The sequence below is a fragment of the Spizellomyces punctatus genome, assembly GCF_000182565.1.
Source record: "Spizellomyces punctatus DAOM BR117 chromosome Unknown supercont1.19, whole genome shotgun sequence".
NCBI lineage: Eukaryota > Fungi > Chytridiomycota > Chytridiomycetes > Spizellomycetales > Spizellomycetaceae > Spizellomyces > Spizellomyces punctatus.
Genome location: NW_015971555.1, coordinates 353,779 through 380,873, shown reverse-complemented (window position 1 = coordinate 380,873; position 27,095 = coordinate 353,779). Strand labels below are relative to the sequence as shown.

Sequence of the window (27,095 nt, the reverse complement as noted above, 5' to 3'; positions counted from 1 at the left end):
CGATCAGGGCCAACTTCGACCCGCACAAAAGCAGATCTCCAAGCGCAGATGAGCAAGGCAACGACCTTTCGCTCTCCCGCAACGTATCATGATGGAAACCCCTCCTGTTAAGACAGTTAAGATACTGATTGATCATGAAAAACTACATTTTACAAAGAGAGAGATACAGAGTCCACGGTCCATTCGGATTTCCCGCAGAACTCGGCTTTTAGCCTTGCTTGCCTGTACAGTCCTGTTGTTTATTTTCTTCGTATCCTCTCTGGACACCTCCACGCATCTTGTCTCGCAATCGAGGGTCACCAGCAAGGATATCGAGTTTCTTTTGCCCGATGACGGTGGACTCAACAAATCGCCTCGCGTAATGATCGTGATGGGCACTCGGCCAGAAACTATCAAGATGTTTCCTATTATCAGAGCTCTCAACACTCACGGTATTAACCCTATCATATGCGTAACCGGGCAGCACCAGGAAATGGTTGAACCCCTTCTCCGCTTATTCGATATCAAGCCACATGTTAACCTGAACGTTATGAAATCGGGACAAAGTTTGAACTCGTTGACGGAGCGAATCGTCGGGCGAATGACCAAAGCTGTGACTCATTATCGCCCAGATTGGCTGCTTGTGCAGGGTGATACGACTTCGGCCTTCGTAGCATCTGTCGTTGCTTTTCACGAAAAGATAGCTGTAGGTCACGTTGAAGCTGGGTTACGTACATACAAAAGGTATTCCCCGTTTCCGGAAGAAACCAGCCGTCGCCTCATAGCCGGTCTAGCCAGCTACCACTTTGTTCCGACGCAGCATGCGGCAAATAACCTGAAAGCCGAAGGAATACCATCAGAGAATGTGTACATTACTGGGAATACTGTTATTGATGCGTTGCAATGGGTGGCCAGCCTCGAGCCCTCGCCGGAGGTTGCCTCTAGCCTGCTTGAAATTGAAGAAGCGGCAAAATCCCATACGAGCCAATACCGTCTCCTTCTCGTAACTATGCACCGACGCGAAAACTTAGGCTCGCCGCTCATCAGCGTCTGCAAGGCCATAAAGCGGATTGTGGATGGATTTCCTGATGTACATATTGTACTTCCTGTTCATATGAACCCTACAGTACAGGAAACCGTTACGCAATTCCTAGGCAATGATAAACGTATCACTTTACTAGGACCGTTATCCTATGAATTCTTTGCGCAGCTTTTGAAGCGGGCGACACTGTTGCTCACTGACTCTGGAGGAGTTCAAGAGGAGGGTACGGCCTTTTCGAAACCAATTCTGGTGTTACGAAACGATACAGAGCGGCCGGAAGGAGTCACAGCAGGTGTAGCGAAGTTGATTGGAACTGACGAGGATAATGTCTTCCGACATGTTCAAGAACTTCTTACTGATAAACAAGCTTACGCGGCAATGGCTATCAAGACATTCCCCTACGGGGATGGGACTGCCGGGAGCAAAATTGTTGATATTGTCTTAAAGGGTTCGGGTAATATCAAAATCATGCGTAATAGTCCACAAAGAAATATATTGACATTATTGTTTAGCCCAAATTGCTGTAAATCGGCCCACAATTGCGAGCGACAAACTTGTGGAAGCTGAATCCGCTAAGACCACCCTAACAAACGTCAGTGAGAGTACTTCCGCAGCGTCAATTGCGCCCAGACCACGGTCTTTTGTACGTGCACCTACAAAGCCGCGCCAATTGAACTTGACCGCACTACTGGAGCTGCCGTCCTCGTACCCAGAAAATGGTGACGGCAAAGGGCTCAATGGAATTACGGCGGTCATATCGGGTTACAATCGCGTGGAGGTGATCCCGCGTTTGCTGGGTTCCCTGTTCAATCAGACTGTCCCACCGCTCGAAATATGGATCACCGTTTTCGCATCAAAATCAGTCGCGGCAATCAAACAGGCGGTCGATGACTTTGCTAATAGCCATAAAGCACAGAAAATACCGATCAAATTCCTTCAAGGCGACGTACAGCTCAAATATTTTGGCCGATTCGAGGTCGGGCTGCAGATACCCACCAAATATGCAGTTTTTTTTGATGATGATTGTCTGCCGGGAGCCAATGTTTTTCGGAATTTTCTCCATGGTAAGCGAGGCTTGGTACCTTGTCAATTCTATAACGATCGCTCATATGAAAACAGTGCAGAATATTGTAGGCGGGGAGTTTCGAGGCTTGTATGGCGCTAAAGGCCATATCGTACCTGTTCAGAACTCAAACAACTACAAAGAAACATATGGTCTCGGTCAAGTGATACACCCCGAAGTCATTACGCAAGTGGACCTCGTCGGGGGGATCTGGTTTATGGAAAAAGACTGGATCAAACTCATGTTCCGCGAAAACGCAGTTACGTGGGAGACTGGCGAGGATTTTCAAATTACCTATACCTTGTCAAAGTACGCCAATCTACCAACTTTTGTATTCCCGGTTGCTGCCAGTGACCCATCCTCGCATCTTGTCACGCCTGATTATCGTGCCATCTCAGCCTCCGGCGACACAACACACGGCGCTATATCAGTCAACGGTAAGGAGATGGATATACACAGACTACGAGATTACATTACTTTCAAGCACTTTACTCGTGGCCATACCCGCGTTCTCATGTCCGAAATGTGGCGGCCGAACGAAATGAGGATTCTGTACCTGGTTGATACGATCCAGGATGCAAGATTGTTCAAGCCTCTTCACGAGTATATTTGGGCGACTACTTTGCAAAAGCCGGTTCCCAACATTCGATTACGACCGTTCCCCGTGCTAATAGGCCGTTACCCTCAGTCACAACTGTTGTCAGAATTGGGCATTTCATGGACTCTGGAATCGTTCCACACTGGCGTTTTTGATCTTGGCGTCGCATCGGAATTCTCACGGAAATCTCGAGCTGTTGACATTGCAACCGAGGTGATGATGTCCTTTCAGCAGGTCATTGAGACAGTAAGACCTGATTTGGTCATCGTACCGAATTCTCCTGACGACCCAGCTATTGTTGCTGCCGCAATAACGGCACGCAGCTTCAATGGCTTCAATGTCGTTGCATGGAATAAGAAGAACGCGAAAGACGTCTTGTTGCCAGATGAAAGCAATTCAAATGAGCGGTTGACGCCGCTGAAAGACCTCGTTGATGGGATCATTGAAACAAATGAGATGGTTGCGCGAATATTAGAAGAAATAGCTGTGGCATCATGGCTGGCAAGACGTAGAGACGTACGGACAGACTTCAGAAACTAAGCCGTATTTCTTTTCTTTGTACCAATATATCTTTCATGATATGTATATTTTTAACCACTGCTATATCTATCTACCATTCGTTGTGGTCTCTTCAACATTCTTAATCTCAATGCAATCACTATCTGAAATGGTCTGCTCAGTGCAGTGGGCAGTCCAAAAACGCGTACACATAAGCGCGTACACATTGCTTAATCAGCACAGCCATACCCAGCAACTGCAACAGGTCGCCAACTGGTGCATACTTTGGTTTTCCTGTTTCTTAGGTTTCTGCGCGATGAAGATACTCCCAACACGCGGAAAGCCGCACGGCATGCTTCCTGCTCTTATCGCGCTGGTAATTTTCGCTTTACTGTCCTTCTCGATGCCTTCGAGGTGGACACTTTCAAAGAACATATCCCCGAACTCACCAATATCACCCAATATCACTACGCCCATTTCGTCCCACGCATACGTATTTTATGCCACAAATACTGAGTATGCATGCTCAGTGCTCATCAACATGGCGCTGATTCGAAAATGGGGCTCAAAAATACGATTCGTTTTCCTTGTAACAGACAAAGTGCCAAAGGCGTACGTCGAAAAGGCGGCTTCCCATTTCGGTGCGCATATTGTAAGCGTTACTCCTCCTCCACCTCCTGCCGGGACAAATCCCAATGATGTTGCTACATATGGGGAGGTCATGACGAAACTTCTGGCCTTTTCGCTGTCTACATATGGGTACACCAGAATCTTGACATTAGATGCAGATCAATTAGTTCGTAAGAATCTTGACCATTTATTCGAATTGCCACACGTCGACATCGCAATACCCCGCGCGTATTGGTATGTAGAGTTTCACGGCGTTGACAAGCAACCGGATGGACGTGGCGGGGTCGGTTGGGCTGCCTCACCCCTAATGGTTATCGAGCTATCACCACGACTCTGGAAGAGGGTTCAAGGTCGTCTTGCTAACCTGGAGAAAAATGAATACGACATGGATTTGATCAATCACGAGTTTGGAAACGAAGTCCTGCTCCTTCCCGGTCGGTATGTCACGTTGAATAATCATTGGGACACAGAAACGGTCCCCAAATGGTCTTCCTTTTGGACGGCGGAATCCGCAAAGAATCGTACCACTCTAAGCCGCGTATATGAAGAAGAGGTGGAGGTGGTCCATTTCAGTGCAAATGTAGGGCGCTACGGTAAACCATGGACAGTCCCAAACGGTGTAATTAGGGAGAATGCACATCCTGTTCTCAAGGATATGTACTTGGAATGGTGGACATCTGCTGCGCGACTGTGTCCTGAGTGGGAAAATACAATCTAGCCCATAGATACTTAATACATGAACTCTGTGTATATTTACAGTTCTTATTGCCTTAGGAGCATTGCAACTCATAATACATACGCCGAACAGCGTCTGTCATTCTGTAGAAGGCTTCGGGTAATTCTTCGACCTTCAACCGCACCGCTGTAGGATCTGTCCAGGTGTATGCATCTTGTGGAGGACGTCCCATGGCTTTCCATTTCTCAGTCTTGCGGTCAGTAGGCCGCAATAGGGAGGTATGGATATGCCAAGTCTCCCAAGTCTCATAGAGAATATTCTCGCCTCTTCTGTCGCTCCCATACCAATAATTTTCAGCCCCACGTCCCGCTGCTTCGTCGGAATAAGCACCATGAGCAGTAACACCTTGCACACGTAACAAATAGTTTCCACTAACAGGAGCTGCTTGACGTCTGACATCTCCGGTTACGCTGGTATTTCTCTTCTGTGTGATTAAGGTCATTCCGTCCAACCACTGCTCGGTCGTGTTCCAACCAAACTGCATACTCTCAAGCCACACATGCCGGAAAGATCGAACGCCGCTGGGAATCTTCCGCGCTAACTCCGTGATACTTTCCGCCCCTTTATCGTAAAAAACAGAGTCCGCCTCCAAACTGACCATAAAGCGGCATCCAAGATTTCGGGAGAGCTGGATGCCCATTGTTCTCACGATTCCCATATTTCCCCTCGCTGCGCCGGTAAGTATTATCCGCAGGCGGCCGGATTGTAAATGCTGAGGATATAGAACTTGTACCAAGTCCAGAGAGTAGTCGGTCGAACCATTGTCCAAAATGATGAAATAATCTACGTGATCAATTAGAGAGCTGACCAGGAACGGTATAGTGACTTCTTCGTTATAGTGCGGAGCAATAGCACAAACAGGAGCCGTTACAACGGAAACATGTTGGGAGACGGGATATGAACCAGAAGTATTCTGGGCAACCATTCGGTAATGATATCGCTTGTGTGGAGCCAAATTCACATGCTGAACATTTAGCGGCGCGGAGGTCTCCCCAGGGCACTCCCATTTATGCAACAGTAACCAGCGTGCAGTCGCATTGCCTTCAGGCGTCGTTGTCCATTCAACAGCAAACTGGCTCGTGTTTCTGAACTTTTCACATGCTGTCGGTGACCAACTGATGACGATAGAGGACAGAGACACATTTTTTAACGTCAATTCAAAATCTGTAGGTTGCTGCATGCCACACGCCTGCGGCATATCAGGGCAGCAATTTCCCTTCTGAACACACTCGGCGTAGCACTGGCATTTACCGGTAGGATTGAAGAAGTTGCACCACCCAGGCCAGCAGCTGTCAGTATTCGCTGTTTCGAGTGGCTCAGGCGGAGTGCCATCCCCAGAGCCAGCACCTCCGTCACTCCACACTGTCGGAATGCTGTTGTCATTTGCGCGAACCCACATGTTCTCCCAATCAGAAAATGTAGAACCAAGAATTTCCTTTCGTCTTGTTTCCTTCGAACAAGGTGACGTGGACCTAGTTTCTTCGTCCGATGTAGCCATGGCTCCTCCTTGTGACTTGACTGTCTCCAGTGGTAATTTTGATAAGGCAGCTTTCTGAGAGGAATGCATTGTAGATACAATAAGAAAGAGGAAGAGACCGGCAGCACAGGCTGAGAGAAAGAGATACATGCGCCGGTTGCGCAGGAGGATGAGATTCTACGTGAAAGTTTTGGTGAGTTGTAGGTACGAGGTCATGATTACTAGGAGGTAATGTAGGACCCATACCTTGCCCTCGAGAGGATCATACTTGGTTGACATTCCTCCCGTCATCTTTCGTCTGATTCAACAACAAGTTGCAGTCAATGAAAATGCCAATTTGCAGGGAATGAACGAGAACGCGACGCGGTCGCGTTGCGTGATTATGCGACGCGTTTCTGGGGATATCCTGACAATTTAAAAACACCAAAAGTACCCACGCAACCCACAAGTTGCTCACGTACACAAGCCATAATGCAAGCTCCATCCTGGCTTCAGTGACATTATGCGGCACATTTTCGTTTGATTTAACATGGTATGATATCCGCCAAGAACGCCTGACGACGTTGTATGGAAATATCCTTGTTCCTATTTGTAGCATATGTCTGAATGAAGCAGGGGTTTTCAACGGATAATCCAAGTGAAACATTATGATAGATCCGTGCACCAATGCAGGTGTCCCTTCCGGAGTAATATGGTCAGCTCTTATCACATGGAGAAAAAGAATCTCTACCAAGATCGTAGGCCGGGCCAGAGTCACCACTGTGCCCAGTATGACAACAGTGAAATACTGTTGGGTGCATTTCAAAGGACCTGAGCAAACGCATTCACATTCTTCGTGCAAATGTCAACTACATAACTAATCTTGAACCATGATATTTTTTACAATATCAAAAGAGATACGTGTCAGTGGCCAGCATCGCCCCACCGTCCGCGAGGAATTCTCCTTGAGCTACGGCGCCTGATCCCAACACCTTGCCCCAGACCTTGTAAGTCGATAGTATTTCCTTCATCTTGCGGTACTGCTCGTCCGTACATTTCACAAAATGAGCGTGTGTTGATAGGTAAATTATGGGTTTGACTGCCATTCTTGACAGAAACTGGTTCACATTGAGGTAGATCAGTATCTACAATTGCAAGATAGATGCAATATTTTCGAAGAATGACACCTACGTTCTCCAAAACCGGAAAGATTGTGCATTCGTAGCCTTCTACATCAATCTTGATGAACATCTTGGAGGTCGGAATTAGGAGACCAGCGTCCTCCAGAATGGTTTCCAGTGGATAACACTGTGAAGTCCATCCTTTGAGGTTTTTTCCATCTGGGGTTGCGCCGACATGGGAGATAGAATTTCCGGGAGTGTCACTTTCCATTTGAACTTGTGCCGCCGCATCAGACACGCAGAAAGGGCGCAAAGTAATTCTTTTGCTCCACGTTTGCTCCGCATTGGCCTAAATTCAGCTTGTTGAGCACCAGAGATTCTCGCGGCATCTTCCGGAAATGTACGATCACTTATCTTACCTTGACGTTGAATGATACTTCGGCAAATGCGGCCGGATCCCCTTCAATACCAATAGTGGCTTTCGCAAGCTGTGCACCAAACAGTACCGTCGGACCACACCAGGTTCAAAATCCACCAAGACAGTTTCCGAGTCAATGTACTTGTGAAAACTGCAAGATATGAACGAATGGCACGGTATGCATACAATGAACTCCCCACTTAATGTAGGTTTCCTTTTCCCATTCTCCTTTCTCCATTTGAGTTACACCAGTCCGGGCGTAGAATCGGTGATATCTTCGCTTTCAAGCCTCCTACTGGGAAGTTCACCTCTTTGACGGGTTGCGCGGCACCAGCGTTTCTCGTTTTACATTTGGTGCTATTTGAAGGCCCCGCGGCTGCCAGGACCATAAGAAGCAGACTGCTATAAAGACTGCCAGCAAGAAGAGACCGATGCGTGGGCGATTTTGTGCGGAGGCGAACATTATCTTGATGCCAAAGGCAAGCCGCCAGACGATTCGCTTTTAAATAGCAAACGCGTCGCGAGCCCAAGGTGGGCCATGCTATGGATGCTGACGTGATACGCGTTGAATTATTTACACGTCCCAACACGCGGTTGAATCTGATGCTCAAAACAGTCAAGACATCCAATGAATGAGGAGAGAAAGCACTACGACGGTCCCAAAAATGCCTCGGATTTCACCCGGACTCATGAAGACAAAGTGTCCTGGAATGGCACCAAGTGGCGGGTGTCCGCCAGCTACGATCCATATGTGAAAGGGTTATGGATGATCGGTAACATTGCGTCAACCGTTCTCATTGTCCTGGCAAACAAAGCAGTGATGCAGAGCTTCAACTATCCACTGATTTTAACCGCGCTTCACCAGGTTTGTCGACGTGCCATATGGTCGATTGGTTGCTTTTTGAGTCTGATACACCCAGAACGTCTTTGTTTGTAGGTTACCATATGGGTCATTACAAGCTGTTGGGGTTTTTATACAGGTCAAAAATTCTCGTCGCTTCTTGATGTCACGGATGGGCTTATGCTGGGAGGGACGAATGCAGCAGGAATTGTTTTTATGAACTTGAGTTTGGCCACTAACTCTGTTGGTGCATATCAGGTAAGCCAGAAACTTTTCCGAAGGCTTCCATCGCTAAGCATCAGTTTTCATTTTCGAATTTTTTGTGATAATAGCTCCTAAAAATTCTCAACCTTCCCACCATCGCCATTCTTCAATATTCTCTCTATTCGGTGCGCCTACGGCAACCTGTCATTCAGTCACTCGCAATTATCATCATCGGAGTTACTATCGCATCCGTTCGAGAACTCTCGGTTGACTTCACGGGATTGTGTTTTGGTACCATTGGGGTCTTGTCAGTATCATTGCACCAAGTATGGGTGCAGAACAGAACAAAGGCAAAAGCCTTATCGAGCGTCCACCTTATGGCGGCGCTGGCACCTTACTCGACTGCTTGCGCGCTGATTGCCGCTGGACTGGATCTTGGGCGCATGTATCGTGGAGGGGCAGTGGAAACTGGTAATCGTGATTCCGACAAAATGGGGAATGGCCATATTGTGGGGGCATTGTTTGTTTCCTGCACGTTGGCGGTGTGTAGCAATTTCACAGGGTTCGGATTGCTCAAAAAAACCAGTAAGTTTTGTTTTCCTGCTGCAGATGTAGGTGGCAATTTCAGTCCCTTACCTATTCACCAGGCGCAGTGACATTTCAAGTAGTTGGTCATTTCAAAACAATTCTCACAATCACAGGAGCCACCGTTCTTTTTGGACAAGACGCAGAAAATATGGATGTGTACCGGATGGCAGGAGTGGTCGTTGCATTTATTGGTATTCTTATATATGGTAGCATCAAAGACAAGTCCACTAAAGTGTCCCTTCTGCCGATGGGACAATCAACGGCACCAGAACGACTAAAGGTTAGCCGATCGAATGATCTACGATAAGGACCAGCTTGTGCGAGACAGCAAGGACCACTTGTATTGGAGTGTTGAATTTTATCTGGCGTGGCGAGTGCTTACAACTGCGTCTTGTAAGAAGTACGGTTTGTCGGAAGAAGGGACATGCAACAGGTCAATGGGAAGTATCAGTAGAGCAGAAACAAGGTGTATATAAGGCAAAGGATGGCCATGCTTTTTCAATATCGCGTCTCATATATGGTGCAGATGTGGTCGAGTAGATGTAGCTTCCAAAATATTGATCAGAAGTCTTCAATTTGCGCAGTATACAAAGTATTGGCCCGTTGCTCTGCATAGCCTTTAGTTTCCTATTCAGTTGGCTTTCGCGTTGGAACAAGCCAAGATTAATCACATTGGTCTTCATGCGCCTGATCATGTTGTGTTCGTGGTAGTCTATCGCAGTGCTCCCTTCTTGAAACTTGGATATAGATAGAAATTTGGAAAATTCCTACTATATGTAGCCTATAACCATCTACTGATATATTTCAAAAACCTTCAAAGAAACAGTGTTTGTTGCGGTGATTGTTGATCTGGAGCATTGATCACGTGCCCAGTAGTTGATTGTTTATTAGGTAAACAGTCTCCGCTTGGCACGGCCCGTTCTTTGCTACTATAAAACTTATCCCACTCTTCTTCAAGTTCATCCCTCACGTCTACAATGAGAAAATCTACGATCTCCATTGCGGATGGTATGTTCATGTTACCACTCGCCTGTTTCAAAGTGTATGTATTTATCTGAATATATTCTGAAGGTTACAGAAAGTACGGCGCCCTTGTGGCTCTTGCTGTTCAGAACACTGTATCAGTGGTGGTTATGCGATGGTCCCGCACGTCCTCCGAACAGCACGCCATTGCCTCCACAGCAGTTCTGCTGGCAGAAATTCTCAAGCTTTTTATATCGTTCACCGTGCACGTCTCTCAACAGAGATCGCCGAGCGTCGAGAGCGTTGCCAATGACATATTTGGGAAAGATTCCCTTTGGATCAAGATGACAGTCCCAGCAGCACTCTATACATTGCAAAATTGGCTCCATTATTTTGCATTATCATTGATTGATGCAACGACCCATCAAGGTAGGCTGAGTTTGCTGCGTTGTCTAAACGGAAGTTGCTCATCTGTATGTTCCACATTATAAAAGTTACTATGCAACTCCGTATCCTTGCAACTGCTATGTGTGCTGTCATCATGCTTAATAAGAAGCTCGCATGGGAGCAGTGGATTGCCCTGGTGACACTTACGCTTGGAATGGCTCTGACACAGCTGCCTATGGGTGTGACAAGCCACAAATATGCCCTCGGCAGTAAAGCGTCAATGGATCAATTTGTCGGCTTGAGTGCCGTCGCTCTCACCTGTCTCACGTCAGGGTTGTCAGGTGTCTATTTGGAGAAGGTATTGAAGCAGTCAGCGACGACCTTATGGGTCCGAAACATTCAGTTGGCAATCTTCAGTTCGATATTTTGTGCTATATTTGGAGTTATGCTACATGATGGTGCGGCGGTTTACGAGAGAGGCTTTTTTGCTGGTTACGGTTGGGCAACGACATGTGCGGTTTTGCTCAATGCAGTCGGCGGTCTGCTTGTGGCGAACGTAATCAAGTACGCTGGTATGTGATGTTTATCTGCTGTTCCTATTCATGTACGACGGTCCGGCTAACATTCTTGATTTGCAAGACAACATTGTAAAGAACTCTGCGATAGCAATATCTATAGTTGCAAGTGGCATGATATCTGCTTTCCTAGGTGACTTCACCTTTACGCCTAATTTCTTGATTGGCGCTGTAATCGTCGTCAGTTCCGTCTGGGCGTACTCGCTCCACGGCGCGCCGACTCCTCTTCACAAAGGCGATATTGAAAAGGGGTCAAGGGAGCCAGTCATTCTGAAAAGTAGCAAAGACTTTGCTTGAAAGGATTTTGCCTGACAAATCCTTGAGAATTATCTTGTATATGCTCCTCATGCTCAGTTTCTGATTAATTATGCGAATAAGAGAGCCCATAAAGGGAATTTTGTGAGTGATGAATACATTTGCAGTAACTATATGGGGGCGTGGAACGTCCTTAGTGTCCTTGATTTGCCGCATGGGACGCAGTGAGCTTTGGATTAAGGCAGTATTTTGCGCACTGGACAGCTAAGAGACGAGCAATCTGGAATGCTTTAGACCATTTGCAAACGACTTGTTTTTGAAAGAAACAAACGCCCGTGCTTTCAAATAGACGCGAGTGGGCCGTGGGCAACCCAACAAAACCCAGATGTCGAGTACGTCACAGACGGCGCAAGGACAAGACGAGCTGAGCCAAAAGCAGATATCAGCAAAAAACCAAGTAAACAGCGCCGAAGAGCCCAGAGTATGAAATTCAGGCAGCGCTGCCCAGGGTTAGACACGTGACACAAAATAAGGTTTGGCTTCCGAGCCCAAACCTAAAACTTTAAACCTGTAAGTTTAAAAGCTCTAACTTTAAAAAGTGTGGGTGAGACAACGATAAAAGGCTGCACAATGTGGAGATGATTTGGGGCAGTGAAGATAAGACCAGGTACTGGAGCATCGCTCCCGTATAGTTTAGTTTAAAAACCAAGATCTATTTACGTGCTATTAATTTGTAGACTTCGTGGTTCTGCCCATTCTGGGCTCTCTTGCACCCGATTAGAATGTTCTCTGTATCATCCTAAATAACAAGTGGCGAATGCTTTGAGCAGCTATGCCCCGAAGCAATGCCGCGGTGATAAGCCGGACACCATCCCGTCCCAAGTCCGAACCAAGATTGTGTTAGCGAAGACGTCGGCTCCCGTGTCGCGTAGCAGCCACAAAGTCAAGTACGCCCTGTTATTCCTCACCGCCCAACCAGCTGATATCCGCACAAAGCATTGGTTCCTCAGCAGCCAGGAGAACAGAAAAAGCCACTTGCCATTTGGCAACATCAGTTCAAGTCTCGACATTTCAACCATTCTGGAGCCTTTGGCAATCCTGTGTAAAAACCCCCGTTCCATGAACGAGACTCGACGATTTGGAGGTGACGATGAGGATTTGGGGCTCCAACTTTTGCGAAAATGTCTCATGTCACTATTGTTAGACTCTTGCAGGTGCAAGGTGTCTACGCAAAGTTCATGCAGAACACAAAGTAGCTGAGCAACCTGACACGATGCTAATGATCTTCCTTGTTCAGATGATTGCCCCAGGGTTTACAACTCGTATCGAATATGTGATCGGACAAAGCATAGCAGGTGCATTGCAGTGCGTGCGTTAACCAGGCTTGATGTATGGCCTACTTGAATAGTTGAATGATGGGCAACCACAATACACGAGGTCAAACCGGCTGCTATGCTTGTCCGATCAAATATTCGATACGAGTTGTACCCCCAAAGGTTTCCCCCCAGGGCTGACAGGCGGGACAATAAGGCACGTGCCTTGAATGAAATGAATGTGGTTTCCTGTATCCATGAGATGGAATGTCGCAGGGCCAATGTTCGGCAAACCCTGATGGGCGTAGGATGGGAATCCTTTCTTTGAACCTGTGCGTCGTTTCGTTCCTGCTCATTGCGGTTCTTAGGGCGGAACATTCTTCATGTCCTGATGGAATAGTGGATCACTTGCCTCCCTGACGAGATCATACTTGTATTTATGGCAGTTCAGAACACTAGGAAGGTTGATACCTTCTACAACCCAAAACAGAACAATCCCGCCCAATCTTTGCGCGTAGGGCAATGTTCTGCGAATCCTGAATGGCTGATTCCTGTGCACAGGACTTGCAAGGACGTTGCTGGGCAAACTGTTTTTGCCAATACAGAACGTTTTTTGACCCAGGGGCAAAAATGTAAAGGGCCAATTGTTCTACATTTCCCTTATCGAACAAATTCCATTTTGTGCGCTGGATCCCAACAAAAAGGCGCAGGCAAAAGTCGCCACGGGCACCGCACATGTCGATCAAAGAACACATGTGCCGTTTTGATTTTCAGGATATGGGCGGGCCAATGCAGCTGACCAAAAGGGAAAAAGGGGATTAAGTACGTCACTGCAGACGAAATCAACGCTACGATCAGCAGGAAAAAGGACAAAAAATCGACAACGACAGAAAAGACAAAAGAGCAGAGCCATCGACAAAGAGCTTGGCGCCATTTGCAAACCATTTAACAAAGCACGCTCGTTGAGCATAAACATTAACCGAAAGCGCGCTGAAACCGTCCCTGTAGGCACGTGAGTTAAGGTTTTGTAGTTTTCGGACAAGGTTTTCCGCGCTGAGGCTGCTTATTCAAGCCACAGATGCCATAAACTTCAAAAGTGTGACATGGGGCGGAAAAGTGTGCCAAAAAAGAACAACAAAATGCCGTGTTTCGAAAGGCCGGTGCTGGCGTAACCGTATGCCAGACATGGGCAAGGAGAGGAACGAACAGGCAAAAAGAACCCCGTGGGCTGGGTTGCAAAAGGTTAAACGGGTGCTCTTTGGGGTGTGGCAAGCTGGCGAAAAGGATCGTCGCTCAAAAGACGCAAGTGGGCGACACGTTTCTGGTGCTGTAATATCGGAATCTGTTACCATAAATATAGACCTTTAAATAGTGAGATCGTATTCTTCTGCTCCCCGAATTTCTCTTTAAGCTGTTTGTTCTGCGTTTTATTCGAACGGTATCATTCGGAATACCCACTTACACTCCGCGGGATGCCGACATTACAGTTTTGGACAAATTGTGCCCTCGCGGCGACTGTATGGGTGGGCACGCTGGCCCAGCGAACCACTTCTCGGGAAGACAGTGGAACGCCCGCCCCAATAAACTTGATCACTCCGCCAGGTCCGATCGTTGATTCAGCAACCTATGTCGCTCCAGCTCAACCGAAATACGATTATGTTGATGTAATATCATAACCAACATGTGTGACCTTTATAGTACCAATACTGACTTCTATTTTACAGGTCATTCACAAATCGTATCTCTTTTACTGGGCTCAACGTTCAGGAAAACTGCCGTATCAGCGGCTCGCTTGGCGCTCAGACTCGTGTCTAGATTGCCGGGGGCAGTATGGAGAAGACCTCTCAGGCGGATGGTACGAAGCAGCAAATACTATGAAATGGGGTGGCCCGTTTGGTTTTACGGCTTTCCAACTCGCATGGAACGTTCTCGAGTACGGCGATGCCCTTAAGCAAGTCAATGAATACAAGGAATCCATAGACTGGGTCAGGCAAGGTGCAGAGTACCTTCTCAACGTGTATTCGAAAAACGCAACCCACGAGCGTTTGGTCGGTGTCTACGGAGTATCAGCAGTCGGTGCAACTGACATTGACTTTGGTTACTTTGGACCTCCAGAAGAGTACCTTCAGTGGGTTCCCCTGAACTTTGGGAGAAGAGCCTTTTACTGCGAAGGGAGTGCCACATTGAACAAGGGATGCTCGGACATTGCCGGCGATTATGCGAGCGCACTGGCAGCAGCGAGCTTGGCTCTCAAACCTGTAGATGAGGCGTTTGCTGCTCGATGTCTGGAAATGGCAAAGACGATTTACGACTTTGCTATGAGGTATCTCAATAGTTACAACGCAAGCGTCTTTGATGGTAAGTGAGTGAAAGAGCAGGCCCAGAGATGGATGAGCCAACAAAAAGGGAAGCCATCGCCGTGTGACGCACTCCTGCCTGTCACCTTTGTATGGCTTTCGCCAGATGTCAACTTTCTTACAAGGAGTGAGGGCGGTCATCCGACCAGAGTCCTAATAACGCCATCTGATGGCACATTATGCTTTTCCATCACAAAATAATTCACCGTATCTCCCACTCCGCAGATTTTGGGTGGGCAAACTACAAACAATGGTATCCCTCCTACGGCTACTACGATGAACTCTCCCTGGCCTCCGTTCTTCTTCATCTAGCGACCAACGATGCAACCTACTTGACCCAGTCCCAACAACACCTCGCCAAAATTGATGGCTACAGCGAATACTCGTGGTCCGACAAGGGCATTGCGGCTGCTATTCTCCTGCACAAGCTAACAAAGGACGCAGCCCTTGCTACTACCATCCGTACGTTTTTCACCGCCTGGCTACCAGGTGGTAAAGTCAAGCGCACACCTCGCGGGCTCGTGTTTTACATGCAATGGGGTGCCCTCCGTTATGCAACCAATGTCGCATTCATTGCTCTCGTGCACGCAGACTTTCTGGAAAAGAATGCGGGTGATCAAGCCTTTGTAACCCAGTTACGGAACTTTGCAGTCCAACAGATAAATTACATATTGGGCGATTGCGGACGGTCATGGATCCCCGGATTTGGCGAAAACTATCCCAAGCTACCCTACCACAAGGGCAGTTACAATGCCTACATTGATTATCCCATGGTATGTCCCCATATGTCGTTTGTTTCTCATCATGAACGCTACTCACCCTCAAACAGCGTGGACAAAGTAATAATGTAATCGGCGATGATTTTCTCACCTCGACAACGCCGAACCGCTTCATCCTCTACGGTGCACTTGTAGGCGGACCCGAAGCAACGGATGCTTACGTAGATAACCGTCAAAACTATGAATACACTGAAGTTACTCAAGACTACAATGCAGCCTTTACGGGTGCGTTGGCAGGTCTTGTTTCTCTTTACGGACCAAGCAAATTCAAGACGGCGTCGGATTGTGAGTTGGATTTGGGATGGAAACATCCCAATGCGACGAAACAGCCAACGTATCCTGCCGGGGATTGCTATCATACGTGCCAGCCGTGTGCACCGGGGACGACGACGGCTCCAGGAGGGCAGACCGGTGCGACTGGGAGTTCGTCGACGCCCGGAAGTGGGACGGCTGCCAAGAGCGGGGCTTTTGGCGTGTTTAATAGTACGTTCCGCTCATTTGCGTTTGTGAGTGACACTATGTACTGATATGCCCTTGCTACAGCTCAAGTATGGACCAGCGTGGGTGTTGCGGTTCTCGTGGTCGTTCTGTCGGTCTGGGTCATACTTTAGTATTATCATACTTGTTAGTTGTCGGTTGGCATTATCACAAACGCAATTTCACATACACAAAATATAAAGAAAAAATGAAATGAACACATATAATGAGAAAAATAAAAACTGAAGAAATGATATATACTACATTTACCTCCCGCCCACTGCCGCCCCAGCCCCCTCTAAAGCCTTCACAAATGCCTTTACATCCTTCCCAGCCAAATACACCACACCACCCTCATCCCACACCCTCACACACCCCACACCGCCCTCTGCGAACACCATTCCACACCAAATTCGATCCACATCAACTGACTTAACAAGGTCGAGATCAGTATCGTCTTTATGAGCCCGACACCAAAAGAAGCGGGACCCAATAACGTGAAACGAAAAGTCTTGGCCGTGGGTAGTGGAAATGAGACCGTGTTCAGCCAACAATGTAAGAATGCGATCGGAATCTTGTTTTGGCTTCTTCCGACGTTTATTGACTCGCATCTCCATAAGAGATCCAATCCGTTCGGGAAAAACTTTCCGTTTTCCAACCACAGTGATAAAGTCCAATGAATCCGTGGGCTTACACACATACTTGAGGACTCGGAGTGTACCCCCCCACATCATCTTGGCGTCCTTACAACTGACTTCCAAGTTTCCTACGCTGAATTTCTTGACCCGAAGTCGAGAAAGGACACCTAATCCCCCTTCGAGGGCTTCAAATTCCCGTTTAGATTCATTGCATTCCCGGACCATTCTGGATAAAAGTGACGCAGCCTCTTGACATGCCGCAAAATCTGGATGCGTAGGCGGGGTCGCGTTCAACAAGGCGTCAATCAAGAGTTTGTACCGGGGTAACCGCTGAACAGGGAGAATGAGCCACGATTGGAGGTTGAGATGCGGACCGTGCGCAGGACTTGTTTTCGCTTTTTGGCAAAAGAGTCTGTATCGTTTTGAGACGTGTTTGGGTTTTTCGCTTGTCGCCGCCGGCTTAGGGGGTGCCGGTGTTGGTGCTTGAGTCAATGTTATCGAAGAAGATGAAGAACTGAGAGCGTCCAGATGGGTGATAAATGCATTGGCAGAGTCATAATTGTTGTAGTAGGACTGATAGGCTTTTAGGTAAGGGCCCATGGTCAGGAACGCAGAGCCCAGCGGTTGAGTAGAGTCAGCTGCTTTGGCGATAAAGTCTGGTAATAGGTGACTATAGGAGATGTACGCGGTCAGTCCTCATTCTAACTAACCAACCGTTCAACCCAGACTACTCACCTCTTGTGAAACTCCAAGAGCTTTTCCACGTTCCCAAACACAACGCCCAACTCCCGCTCTCCAAATACTCCCTCCTCCCTCAACGGCCCAACATAAACATCCACCAGTCCCTGCAATTCCTTCACATATGTCCTTTCTGTCGACAAAATCTCATTCGCAATTTGCCGTCGTCGCTCAGGAGAGTAAGCCTTCTTTTGCACAGGGGGTGAATCTGAAGGAGGTGACTCGGAGCCAGGAGTCCGTGTCGAATCATTGTCCTCCTCATCCTCCTCCTCATATTCGTCGGGGACAAGGCACCGTTCCACTTCCGTCACTGGGGACGCGACCGTCGTGGCGAGAAGTTTGCGGGACGCTTGTTCGGCAAGGCTAATGTCCCATACGTCCCGGAGATAATTCAGAAGGCGGCGCAAAGCAATTCGGGATGCAATGCTGTTGGAACGGCCGGCTGCAGCCAAGACATTAGTTTCGCTAACAGACGATCGTGGAACAATTTCGGGCGTGCGGAAATCTATATGACCAGAGTCAACAATATAGTCAAGAGCCTCATCAAACTCGCTGACCTACCTTCGTCAATCGCCGTTCGACTCCTCACCAAACTTCCCCTCAAATCCGCTACTCCACTATCAAAGCTCGTCATACTTCGCCCATCACCTTCCTCCTCCTCAACACTCTCCTCAAAAGACCCAACAGACCCCTCTCGCTTTCGTCCCATGCTGGACAGAAGTGCCTTGAAATTCCCTGAACTTTGACGGGCGCGGAGGGGTGGCCGCGGTTGGGATGAGGGATTGATGGTGAGGAGGGGTTGGATGAGGGGGAAGAGGCTTGTTTCGATGGGATTGTCGTCTAACACGAGCTTTTGAAGAGTAGAGGAGTGTAGGCCGAGCGAGGCGGGAAAGGTGCGGAGACGGTTAAAGGATATATCCAGGAAGCGGAGATTCACATGATTTTTAAATGCATTTGGTGCTGGCAAAAGTGAAAGCTTTTAAGTTCCAAACCCCACCACACGGCCATTCATCACATGCTCATTCAACTTACCGATCTCAAAAAGACCATTTCGCGCCAACCCCAACACCTCCACCCCGACACATCCGTCCAAGTCCCCAGGCCCAATCCTCTCAATCCCATTTCCACTCAAATAAACCTCCCTTAGCTCTCTACAGAACCGCAATCCAGAAGGCACATTCCCAAGCGCATTATCCGATACATCGAGGACGCGGAGACCGGACATGAGTTCCAGAGCCGCGTCTGGGAGTTGTGTCAGACGATTATGGTTTACAATCAGACGGGTAAGGGCTCTGCAGTGGGCTTGAGAGAGCGGTGGAAGGGCCGGTAGGTTTTGATTGTGGAGGTCCAAGAATGTGGGGAGGAGGGGAGGGGTGGTGTCAGATGTGAGGTCAGTATGAGACGCCGTTGGGGTGGGACCAGTCGGGGGTGACGGCAGTTCTTTACGATGTCCGCGACTGGGACGTCGATCACTATTTGGGTCACGCTCGACCTTTGGTGCGTTTTCATGTGACAAAGGGGTATCTGGTGGTAAAGGTGGTAGTGGACGGTAACTTGATCGGCGCGGAGTGGTCGGAACCATCTGTTCCGTGGTATCATCTCCAAGATCCTCATCAGATTTCTGCTCTACAGAGGAAGCTTGATCCGACTGGTCATCATCAATAGGGACACGTTCTTCAGGAGGTTTCACCACCTCACTCTCCTTTTCTATCTCTACCTCTAAATCATGGACACGATCTTCTGTAGGTGGTGTCGTCTCGAGACCAACCGACTTCCAAAAGTCGTCAGAGAAACTTTCAGTTCGGTCCAACGCAGGTGGAACCTGTTCTAACTTGCGCCCCATCGAAAATGTGGGTCCTAGATTGGTAACCAACAGCACGATTAAAACCCCAAGTAGAGAGAATATTGAGGGGTTTGGTTCTACCTTCTAAAGCAAACTCGTTTCCAGCACGAGGTTTCTCTACAATCTTGTCCTCGTTAATGGTTGACACATTGCTGATGACGGAAGCTATGTTGCCTTGTTGCAGATGCTCCTCGATGGTCGCATCTGTCATAGATTTAGAAAGAGGTGTCGGTGTAATTATGTCTGCTTCTGAACTTGGGCAAAGCGAGGAATCAAGGTTGGAGCATCTCTCAGCCTTATCCTCATCCCCTCCCGGCGCCTTCCCGCTCGGCTTCACAATTTCTTCTTCCTCTTCCAACAACGGCTTCCTCTCATCCTCACTTTCCCCCTCTTTCCCGTCTTTTATCTCCATCCCCTCGCCCTTCCTCCACCCAAACCCCCAACTCCAAGCGCCCCCAACGAAAGCCACAGCAAGCAACACCAGGAAAAACTGCCAGCCTTCCATGCGTCCCTTTAGCGGCATCCTCCGAAGGTAAGGTATGGCTACACAGAGCGCGAGGGGTATAATAACGGAGTGGGAGCGCTGTTGTTTCTTGGTTGGGAGCGGGGGTAATGTACTTTGAGCCCGGGTAGGGCGGTGTGTGTAGGTCGTGGCGGAAACATGCTGTGTGGTCATGGTTCAGAGCGTTGTTGAGTTGCGAGATGTGACTGCATTGAACGGTCTATGCTTGTAACTTGGCTTGCGGAGTGCTCCCTCTACCAGGCGACCATTCTGTCAGAACAATGGTTGCATACGGAGGCGCTTCGGCGGCTTACCAGTCATCACTTCAGGTTACAAACTCCGCCTCGTCAAACAACTTGGTAAAGTCTGTCCAGACTCGGTTTTGCCTAGCCAGACGCTTGCGGACGCAAAGTAGCGAACCGAAAATGTCTCTAGTCTGGCGGGTATCCTGCAAAGAAAGAACTGGTTACGCAGAAGCGGAGTGTCGATCCTACACTCGGAAGGTGTTCCATTTGGCGACAAGAATCCACGTGATCGTACAAGTATAAACAAAACGACCATTGCATTTCATCGTCAAGGATTCTCTTGTGAAATGTTATGGGTTGCAGCATCATTGAAAATGCCCAAAATAACAAAGGGCAGGTGCTCAAACTCTGGCATAGTCTTTAAACGCCTGCATGTCGGTCCTTCATTACACACATCCATGCTCAACTCGTTCAGCGCCAAAAGTTGTACTCTGAGGTTGTACTCAGAGATGGGAGCATACTAAAGCGGCGACGCTAATCACTTGGTAAGTCTAACCCTCGCTTTTAGCCTGCTGTACGTGCTGTAAGCATATTGCCTTGATGCCAGATTCACTCGTGCATCTTCTTTTCCATGTACTGTACACCATTAAAAAATTGGGACGGGTGTCCATCTACGCTAGGAATGCGCTTAAAATATCTACAGAAAAAGTTGTTCACCTTGATAGAGTGGATCTTTGCATGCAACTTGACTACAGCTCCAAACAATGTGCGGGATGGCCAGGGTATTCCCGTTTCTATTGACGGTCGTCGATTTGAACCTGAGCAAGTGTGGTGCTGTGACATACCAGCTCAGAACACTGTATGTTTTCAATTAAACCCTGGGCCTAACCCCGGAAAGCATCAAAAAAAAAAAAAAAAACGGGAAGCCCATCGACGAAAAAAGAGCCAACTACTGTTCTATTCCCAGATTCCGTCTCTTGGGACCTCCACTCTCAATTTCCTTTATTTTGCACTCCAACCTTCCAATGCAAGTGGCCGGTGGCAACGGCCTGCCGTCCAAAGTCGAAATAGTAGTGGGTATCGTTAGTGGTCTTAAGATGAATTTGGTGGAGAACACTGCGTACGTAATCAGCTTTCAACGCGTCAAAAGCTGCAGGTTTTTTGCACACTCTCGTCCCTAGCGGTAAAAGTGGAGGCGTTTCAATTTGTTTCCTTGAGTATCGGCAGTGAGCTACATGGTTTTGGCGTCATGTATAGGCGGATAAAAACTCGTTCCTCTGCTCAACTCATTCGTAGTGTCCCATTCTTTGTCGCTGAGAGAGTTCATGCTATCAGACGTTCAAGCAGTCATCAAAGCCCTTCTGCCAGTCATGCCTCGGCTTATTCCAGCTTTTGTCGATTGCCTCCTTCTTGCATCATTGATGGCTGGGCTAAGACGAGTCGGGAACGTTGGTATGTCCTTTCCTGATATACGCTGGCGAGCCGGTCATTGACCAGGGTCTTTAGACTTTGCGACAGAAACGATATCCTCTCCAGCACTCCGCTGGATCGTCCTTCAATTCCTCTTCTTGGGTGAAGGTGCCCTAGACGTCTTCCTTACCCTCGTGCGACGATATCCAAAGTATTTCCGTCCGCGAATCATGGGTTCACCTGCACCCAAAGGCGTTGACCTTCCTACGTCAAATCATGAAGAGAATACATGCAAGGAGGTTGTAATGTACGGGCCTTCTCCTGATGTGACTACTCATTCCTATCATGTCCCAAGCCATCCCACGTACCACCCGCCTTCTACGCATGATCACAGGACTGCACCATCTGGCACGCAACCTCCACCAACCCCACACAAGTTTCCTGCCCAACATCACAACCATGGCTTAGAGAACTTGTCAGATCACAGTGTCCTGATCATGTAGAGAATAGAGGATAGAATAACGTCCAGATTATTGCATATATGCACTAATTGACAGAATGACACCGAACATCCATATTTACAATAGAATGCATGTTGCATACATTTTATCTTAGAGGGAATGACGACGATAAATAAAATGATTATTATTTACTATTGTCATCTTGTTCCGGACCCAAGCCTGTCACGACTTCACGGAACGTACAACGCCCACATGTGAGCAAACACGCCGAACCTTGATCACGTCCAAGGGAACCGTTCCAATCACTGCACCATGTTCAATCTCGCGATCTCTCGTTCAAGCTCCTCAAGCTCCTTTTCCAACCCCACTTTCCTATATCAATTTAGAATTAGATTTGGGGTTAGGGATAGGCTGAAATGCTAACAGATACGAACCTCCGGATCGCAGAGGGCACATCGCTCGCAATGGGCAGCTTCATATACAATCCTTCGAGCTTCTTGTGTCGTCTTTTCAAGAGCTCCAGTGGAGAGGCGGGTGGTGGAGTGGGTGGCTTTTTGGGAAGTGATTTGATTGGAGTACGAGATTGGAGAGGTGTTTTGCGGGGTGGTGTTGTGCGTGCTTTATTTTGGATGGGTGTCCGGCGTGGAGTTGTGTTCGCCGAGATGCTGCGTGGGTTTGAGTTTGCGGGGGCGCTGCGTGGGTTTGGGTTTGTGGGCGTGCTGCGATCGAGGGTGCGGGTCGGGATCTTAGATTCTATGTACAAAATCGTAAAGATATAACATCACGAACTTGGCCAAAACCTCGAATGACTCTCACTCTTAACCGCATTCGTCCCAGGGCTACCCACAGGTTTCTGCCTCTCATTTAGTCCACTTTTGCTGCCAGGTGTAATGTACAAACCGGTGGAGGTCACCGGCACCGTTTTAGGCACATTCGGACATTCCCCACTGTCCGTTGCCAGTCGCGGAAACGATTCTATATCTCAAATCTTTAGCGATCACAAATATGTTACCCACAAAGTCCTAACATACCAGCGGACTTCAAAATCTTTCCATTATATTTGGACTTGAAGAGTGGTTCAGGGATATCTTCTTGAACCATTCGATAGACTGATTCGTGCTGAGGATCATCTGGTATATATTTGGAGTTCAAGTGGCCCGGACCGTAGGTGACGACAATATCCTGAGGCGGGTGTGTGCGGAGCATGTTGAAAATCTGTTGAAGATGGATTGTGATATCGTTTGCATCGGATCTGGTATCATTAAGATTGATTTCGGCCCTTTGGGGCCATGATCAATTTCATCTCAGTTACTTATTAATCAGTAAATGTCCAGTTCGTAAATACATCGTGTGTGTAAAAGACTGTGACAGACTGCATCTATCTGGATCGAATGAGATGAAATGCAAGATGCCTCCCTCGATTTAGGTAAATGAACTATGCCCACAGAGATGCTCCATCATGAAAAATGGGTCCAATATGTGCAGCCATGAATGGTGCAATTACTATCCCTTGCAGCCATCTATGAGAGGAATATTCTGCAGTTGCCACCTGCATGACGCTCCCATGACTCAATATATCCACTCAGTTTTCTATATAAACCCCCCCTTGTCCCTCTTCCCTCTTGTTTCTTTATCCCTCGACACAAGCATCTGCCCAACACATCTCAGTCCACCATGAGAATGCCACTCTGGTGCCGAGGACCTCGCCCTCCTGACAAATACAACATAACCCCTTGTAAATGCTGCTACTACTATGCTGCAACGATTGCAGGTATGCATTATCTTTGTATTTTCCCATGTGTATTCCCAGTCTAATTCTGATCTACCTTAGTATCTGAACATCCTCCGACTAAAGAATTTCGGAATCAAGGGCTTAGTAGGATTTCTCTCGTGTGGTGGGCTTAGTTACCCGGTTAGAACAACCATTATGTATTGCATGTGTCATTGGGCCTAGTAGTAGTTGGTTGGTTGTAAGGAGGGAATTACTTGGCTTTTCCGAACCGGGTTGTCGCCAGTCTATCCCCTGGTGTAGTAGCTAGTGCCAGTTTCTGTCACCTCTACACTAAATTAAGCTACAATCCCATATCTAGTCTACGCAACATTCATCAAGTCCAGTTCATCAAAATCATAACCCCCAATGCCAGCGCGGTTCTCCCCAAAGCGCTTGTCCAGTTTCCCGTCGCCAAAGCCTTGACCAGCCTCCCAGAAATCCCCTCCAAAGTGTATGCTACCCCAAAAAACACCACCCCCAGAACAAGGAACCCTGTCCATTTCCCACCCCATCCAAGTCCCACAAGTCCCTTTGTATCCACCCCCAACCAAACATGGTACTGAACCAAAAAGAGTTCGAGCGAGAACTTGCCGATCCATTCAAAAAAGGCACTGGTTCTCAAAGCAAGGATGGGGCTGTTTCGGAGGATCGTGTAAGCTACCACGGGGATAGGGGACACGTAAGGGTGGTAGCTGTTATAGACGAATTTCGACTGAAGGAAAGCGACAAATAGGGTGTAGGCGGCCAGAGCAGCAACAGATATCCAGATGGCATGTGTCCGGTACCTCGCCACGTCCACGGCACCACTTTTAAAATAACGAACACATAAACCCACACCCATCCCCACAAAGACAATCCACCGATCCAAGGCCAAACGGAACACGCTCTCCCGCGCGTCCCACTCGACACCCGTTGCGGCACCAAGAACACTAAAGAAAGGTTGAAAAAACCATTCCTGCATCAAAATCGCACACAGCACGCCGGATGCGCAAATCTTGCCCAGGACAAACCCGGGACGATTGTTCCATGCCCGTCCAATCCTCATCGTAAGGTAGACAACACCAAACCACACCGACACCATTGGTCCAAAGTAATAAAATAAAACGTCCTTGTCCATCGTATACGCCATTAATGCGCTCAATAGATTCAATCGCAAGATGACATTAACAACCCGTTTAATTCCAAACTCTGCTTTGGTGTAAAAATAGATAAAGTGACCGTATCCGGTCATAAAGAGATATCCAGCTACGCAGCACCGGATAAAGGCGTAAATAACGGGTTGCGAACTCGCGCCTGTGTAGTGGTAGATGAGGATAGCGAGTTGCATCCACCCTTTCCACTCATCGGTTTGATAGCGGGAGAGGAAGGTTGTGTCCTTTCGGGGTGTGAGAGAAAGGAATCCAGGGACGAGGTAGAGGAGGGTGAGGAACGTAAAGGCGGGCATGGAAAAGAATTTGTTGATTTTGGGGAGATAGGCGGTTCGGTCGACGATGAGCATGTATAGGAGACCCAACGCCAGGATTGCCAAATCCTTGGACAGATCCACACTTGGTAAGCCCACCTCCATCAGTCTTTTCAAACGGGACCGATCTCCCTGACTCGCTGACCCAAAGGAGCGCCAAGCCCATCCTAAACACCCCACAAAGCCGAGGCCCAAAACAGTGGCCCATTGCCTCCGTCCAATGCTGGCGTAGTTTACACAGCACGTCGCCTTCCCCGCCGGGCTTTTGGCAAACAAAATGGGATTGCATCGCCTATTAAGATACATTTCCACCTCGCTCAACAGCACCCTCTTATCATAATGTAGTCCATCCGCGGTATGCTGTGCCGCTGTCCTGTATAGCGCTTCCACGTACTCCGGGACATGTATATCCTCGATCACCCGTGGTTGTCCAATCACTTTCCGTAGATAGGCATTGTAAGCATCCACCTTGCTCCTTGAGATCGCTCGCCGAGTTGGAATCAGTTTAGCGGGAATGACGGGATTCACAGGTCGCACGACAACCATGTCCGCAATGGCTCCTTTTTCATGTCCCCGGGACGCCACCATATCCAAGATTTCGTCCAAAGCGTGTCCAAATTGGCCGTACCCACTTTCTCCCATATGCTTCATGAACCAGTGTCCAGCCGAGAAAACCATCAAGGCATTCACATGCTCGTATCCACCTTCGTTGCGTCCACCATAATGCTGCTCTTTGCTCAACACATCGGTCCGGTTCCAAAAAGGGTCCCAGTAAAACTGCATTTCGATATTTTCCTTGGTTTTAACAAACACATCCGCGTGCTTGTCAGGTTGTTCTATATCAGCCCCAATCTTCTCTCGCAAAGCATTGAACACATCCCGAGCCGTCGAGTCACCCGCAAAGACGACTCGTGAATTCGCAAGGCATGTGGTGGTTTCTTTTCGAGTATACGGATGCAGGTAACATGAATTGGGGAGCCATGTTGCTTTAGGTGATGGCGATCCTTCCCAATGACCGTCGGCCAACGCTGGGTCGCACGAGCCTCGATATCTACCAACTGCATTGTCAAAAGAATGAGTTCGAAGGCCATAACAACCGACGCATGTACCAAGCAGCAGTGAGTACTTGCCAAACCCAACTTGAAATAACCGTACTAACAAGCTCCCAAAAGTAAGCACAACTGCTATGCGCAAGCACCAAGTGCAATAGAGTGATACTCTGTTTGAATCCAAAGGTTGTTGTGCGCCTCTGGCTAGTCGATTTGGGGACCCCACGGGTGTTTGTGCTGGTGTGGGGAGCAGCTGCTCTAGTTGCTCTGCTGGTTCTGACATGACTCTAAAAGGAATGCTCTAGGAAAAGAGGCGGGAGGTGTACCAGAGGGGATTTCCCTCTGGGTGGAAGGCAATGATGTTGAACAAGCTGTTTGCCTACTGCGCACTGGGTCTTTCAAAACTCCACGAAAATTGGGAGCGCAGTAACTCCGTGTCGCGGCTTTCTTCGACACCCTTTGCAAACGCTACGAAGCTGGCTCAATCCAGCTCCCTAGCACTATACACAATGTAGGCAAGGAGGATCAATACAAAACGCAAGTCGTTGGCAAACTGAACGAGGAATATCACTTTTAGGCATTCAAAAAAAATACGGCGCACAACATACCAAAGGTCCCACCGAGAATCGAACTCGGGTCGCAGGATTCAGAGTCCTGAGTGCTGACCGCTACACCATGGAACCAGTAATTTCCCCT

At 48.2% G+C, this 27,095-nt stretch overlaps 11 protein-coding genes and 1 non-coding gene across 12 annotated transcripts; 6 read left to right on the top strand and 6 right to left on the bottom strand.

Moving 5' to 3' along the window:
• Nucleotides 1–64: 64 nt before the first annotated feature.
• SPPG_08155 (UDP-N-acetylglucosamine 2-epimerase) lies at nt 65–3,296 on the top strand. Its single transcript, XM_016756311.1, has 3 exons — nt 65–1,475; nt 1,534–2,085; nt 2,141–3,296. The coding sequence occupies exons 1-3, from the start codon at nt 89–91 to the stop codon at nt 3,220–3,222; spliced, it is 3,021 nt and encodes a 1,006-aa protein (XP_016604608.1). The 5' UTR covers nt 65–88; the 3' UTR covers nt 3,223–3,296.
• A 200-nt stretch (nt 3,297–3,496) lies between these two features.
• On the top strand, nt 3,497–4,528 carry SPPG_08154 (uncharacterized protein; the record flags this gene model as incomplete). Its single annotated transcript, XM_016756310.1, has 2 exons — nt 3,497–3,556; nt 3,611–4,528. The coding sequence occupies 2 exons, from the start codon at nt 3,497–3,499 to the stop codon at nt 4,526–4,528; spliced, it is 978 nt and encodes a 325-aa protein (XP_016604607.1).
• A 2-nt stretch (nt 4,529–4,530) lies between these two features.
• SPPG_08153 (uncharacterized protein) lies at nt 4,531–6,370 on the bottom strand. The gene is made up of 2 exons (XM_016756309.1): nt 6,270–6,370; nt 4,531–6,200 (listed from the first exon to the last, which is right to left on the bottom strand). The coding sequence occupies exons 1-2, from the start codon at nt 6,312–6,314 to the stop codon at nt 4,581–4,583; spliced, it is 1,665 nt and encodes a 554-aa protein (XP_016604606.1). The 5' UTR covers nt 6,315–6,370; the 3' UTR covers nt 4,531–4,580.
• A 540-nt stretch (nt 6,371–6,910) lies between these two features.
• SPPG_08152 (FkbM family methyltransferase) lies at nt 6,911–7,725 on the bottom strand (the record flags this gene model as incomplete). The annotated part of the gene is made up of 4 exons (XM_016756308.1): nt 6,911–7,120; nt 7,194–7,472; nt 7,543–7,611; nt 7,684–7,725. The coding sequence occupies 4 exons, from the start codon at nt 7,723–7,725 to the stop codon at nt 6,911–6,913; spliced, it is 600 nt and encodes a 199-aa protein (XP_016604605.1).
• A 444-nt stretch (nt 7,726–8,169) lies between these two features.
• On the top strand, nt 8,170–9,756 carry SPPG_08151 (uncharacterized protein; the record flags this gene model as incomplete). Its single annotated transcript, XM_016756307.1, has 4 exons — nt 8,170–8,406; nt 8,479–8,640; nt 8,715–9,171; nt 9,234–9,756. 4 exons carry the CDS (start codon nt 8,170–8,172, stop codon nt 9,479–9,481), a joined length of 1,104 nt encoding a protein of 367 aa, XP_016604604.1. The 3' UTR covers nt 9,482–9,756.
• A 395-nt stretch (nt 9,757–10,151) lies between these two features.
• Nucleotides 10,152–11,555, top strand: SPPG_08150 (UDP-galactose transporter; the record flags this gene model as incomplete). Its single annotated transcript, XM_016756306.1, has 4 exons — nt 10,152–10,182; nt 10,246–10,566; nt 10,632–11,096; nt 11,164–11,555. The coding sequence occupies 4 exons, from the start codon at nt 10,152–10,154 to the stop codon at nt 11,394–11,396; spliced, it is 1,050 nt and encodes a 349-aa protein (XP_016604603.1). The 3' UTR covers nt 11,397–11,555.
• A 2,059-nt stretch (nt 11,556–13,614) lies between these two features.
• SPPG_08149 (uncharacterized protein) lies at nt 13,615–16,545 on the top strand. Its single transcript, XM_016756305.1, has 6 exons — nt 13,615–13,679; nt 13,740–14,331; nt 14,392–15,025; nt 15,250–15,797; nt 15,854–16,286; nt 16,347–16,545. Exons 2-6 carry the CDS (start codon nt 14,140–14,142, stop codon nt 16,412–16,414), a joined length of 1,875 nt encoding a protein of 624 aa, XP_016604602.1. The 5' UTR covers nt 13,615–13,679; nt 13,740–14,139; the 3' UTR covers nt 16,415–16,545.
• Nucleotides 16,465–20,472, bottom strand: SPPG_08148 (uncharacterized protein). Its single transcript, XM_016756304.1, has 6 exons — nt 20,316–20,472; nt 19,581–20,255; nt 18,689–19,513; nt 18,218–18,616; nt 17,654–18,161; nt 16,465–17,588 (listed from the first exon to the last, which is right to left on the bottom strand). The coding sequence occupies exons 2-6, from the start codon at nt 20,173–20,175 to the stop codon at nt 16,547–16,549; spliced, it is 3,369 nt and encodes a 1,122-aa protein (XP_016604601.1). The 5' UTR covers nt 20,176–20,255; nt 20,316–20,472; the 3' UTR covers nt 16,465–16,546.
• Nucleotides 20,473–21,402: 930 nt separating this feature from the next.
• On the top strand, nt 21,403–22,284 carry SPPG_08147 (uncharacterized protein). The gene is made up of 2 exons (XM_016756303.1): nt 21,403–21,698; nt 21,753–22,284. Exons 1-2 carry the CDS (start codon nt 21,572–21,574, stop codon nt 22,157–22,159), a joined length of 534 nt encoding a protein of 177 aa, XP_016604600.1. The 5' UTR covers nt 21,403–21,571; the 3' UTR covers nt 22,160–22,284.
• On the bottom strand, nt 22,164–23,449 carry SPPG_08146 (uncharacterized protein). Its single transcript, XM_016756302.1, has 4 exons — nt 23,149–23,449; nt 22,934–23,092; nt 22,552–22,870; nt 22,164–22,489 (listed from the first exon to the last, which is right to left on the bottom strand). The coding sequence occupies exons 1-4, from the start codon at nt 23,321–23,323 to the stop codon at nt 22,420–22,422; spliced, it is 723 nt and encodes a 240-aa protein (XP_016604599.1). The 5' UTR covers nt 23,324–23,449; the 3' UTR covers nt 22,164–22,419.
• A 536-nt stretch (nt 23,450–23,985) lies between these two features.
• SPPG_08145 (uncharacterized protein) lies at nt 23,986–26,991 on the bottom strand. Its single transcript, XM_016756301.1, has 2 exons — nt 26,481–26,991; nt 23,986–26,408 (listed from the first exon to the last, which is right to left on the bottom strand). Exons 1-2 carry the CDS (start codon nt 26,680–26,682, stop codon nt 24,223–24,225), a joined length of 2,388 nt encoding a protein of 795 aa, XP_016604598.1. The 5' UTR covers nt 26,683–26,991; the 3' UTR covers nt 23,986–24,222.
• A 19-nt stretch (nt 26,992–27,010) lies between these two features.
• Nucleotides 27,011–27,082, bottom strand: SPPG_10193. The gene has a single exon. It is a non-coding gene; the product is annotated as a tRNA-Gln (tRNA).
• Between the last annotated feature and the right edge of the window lie 13 nt (nt 27,083–27,095).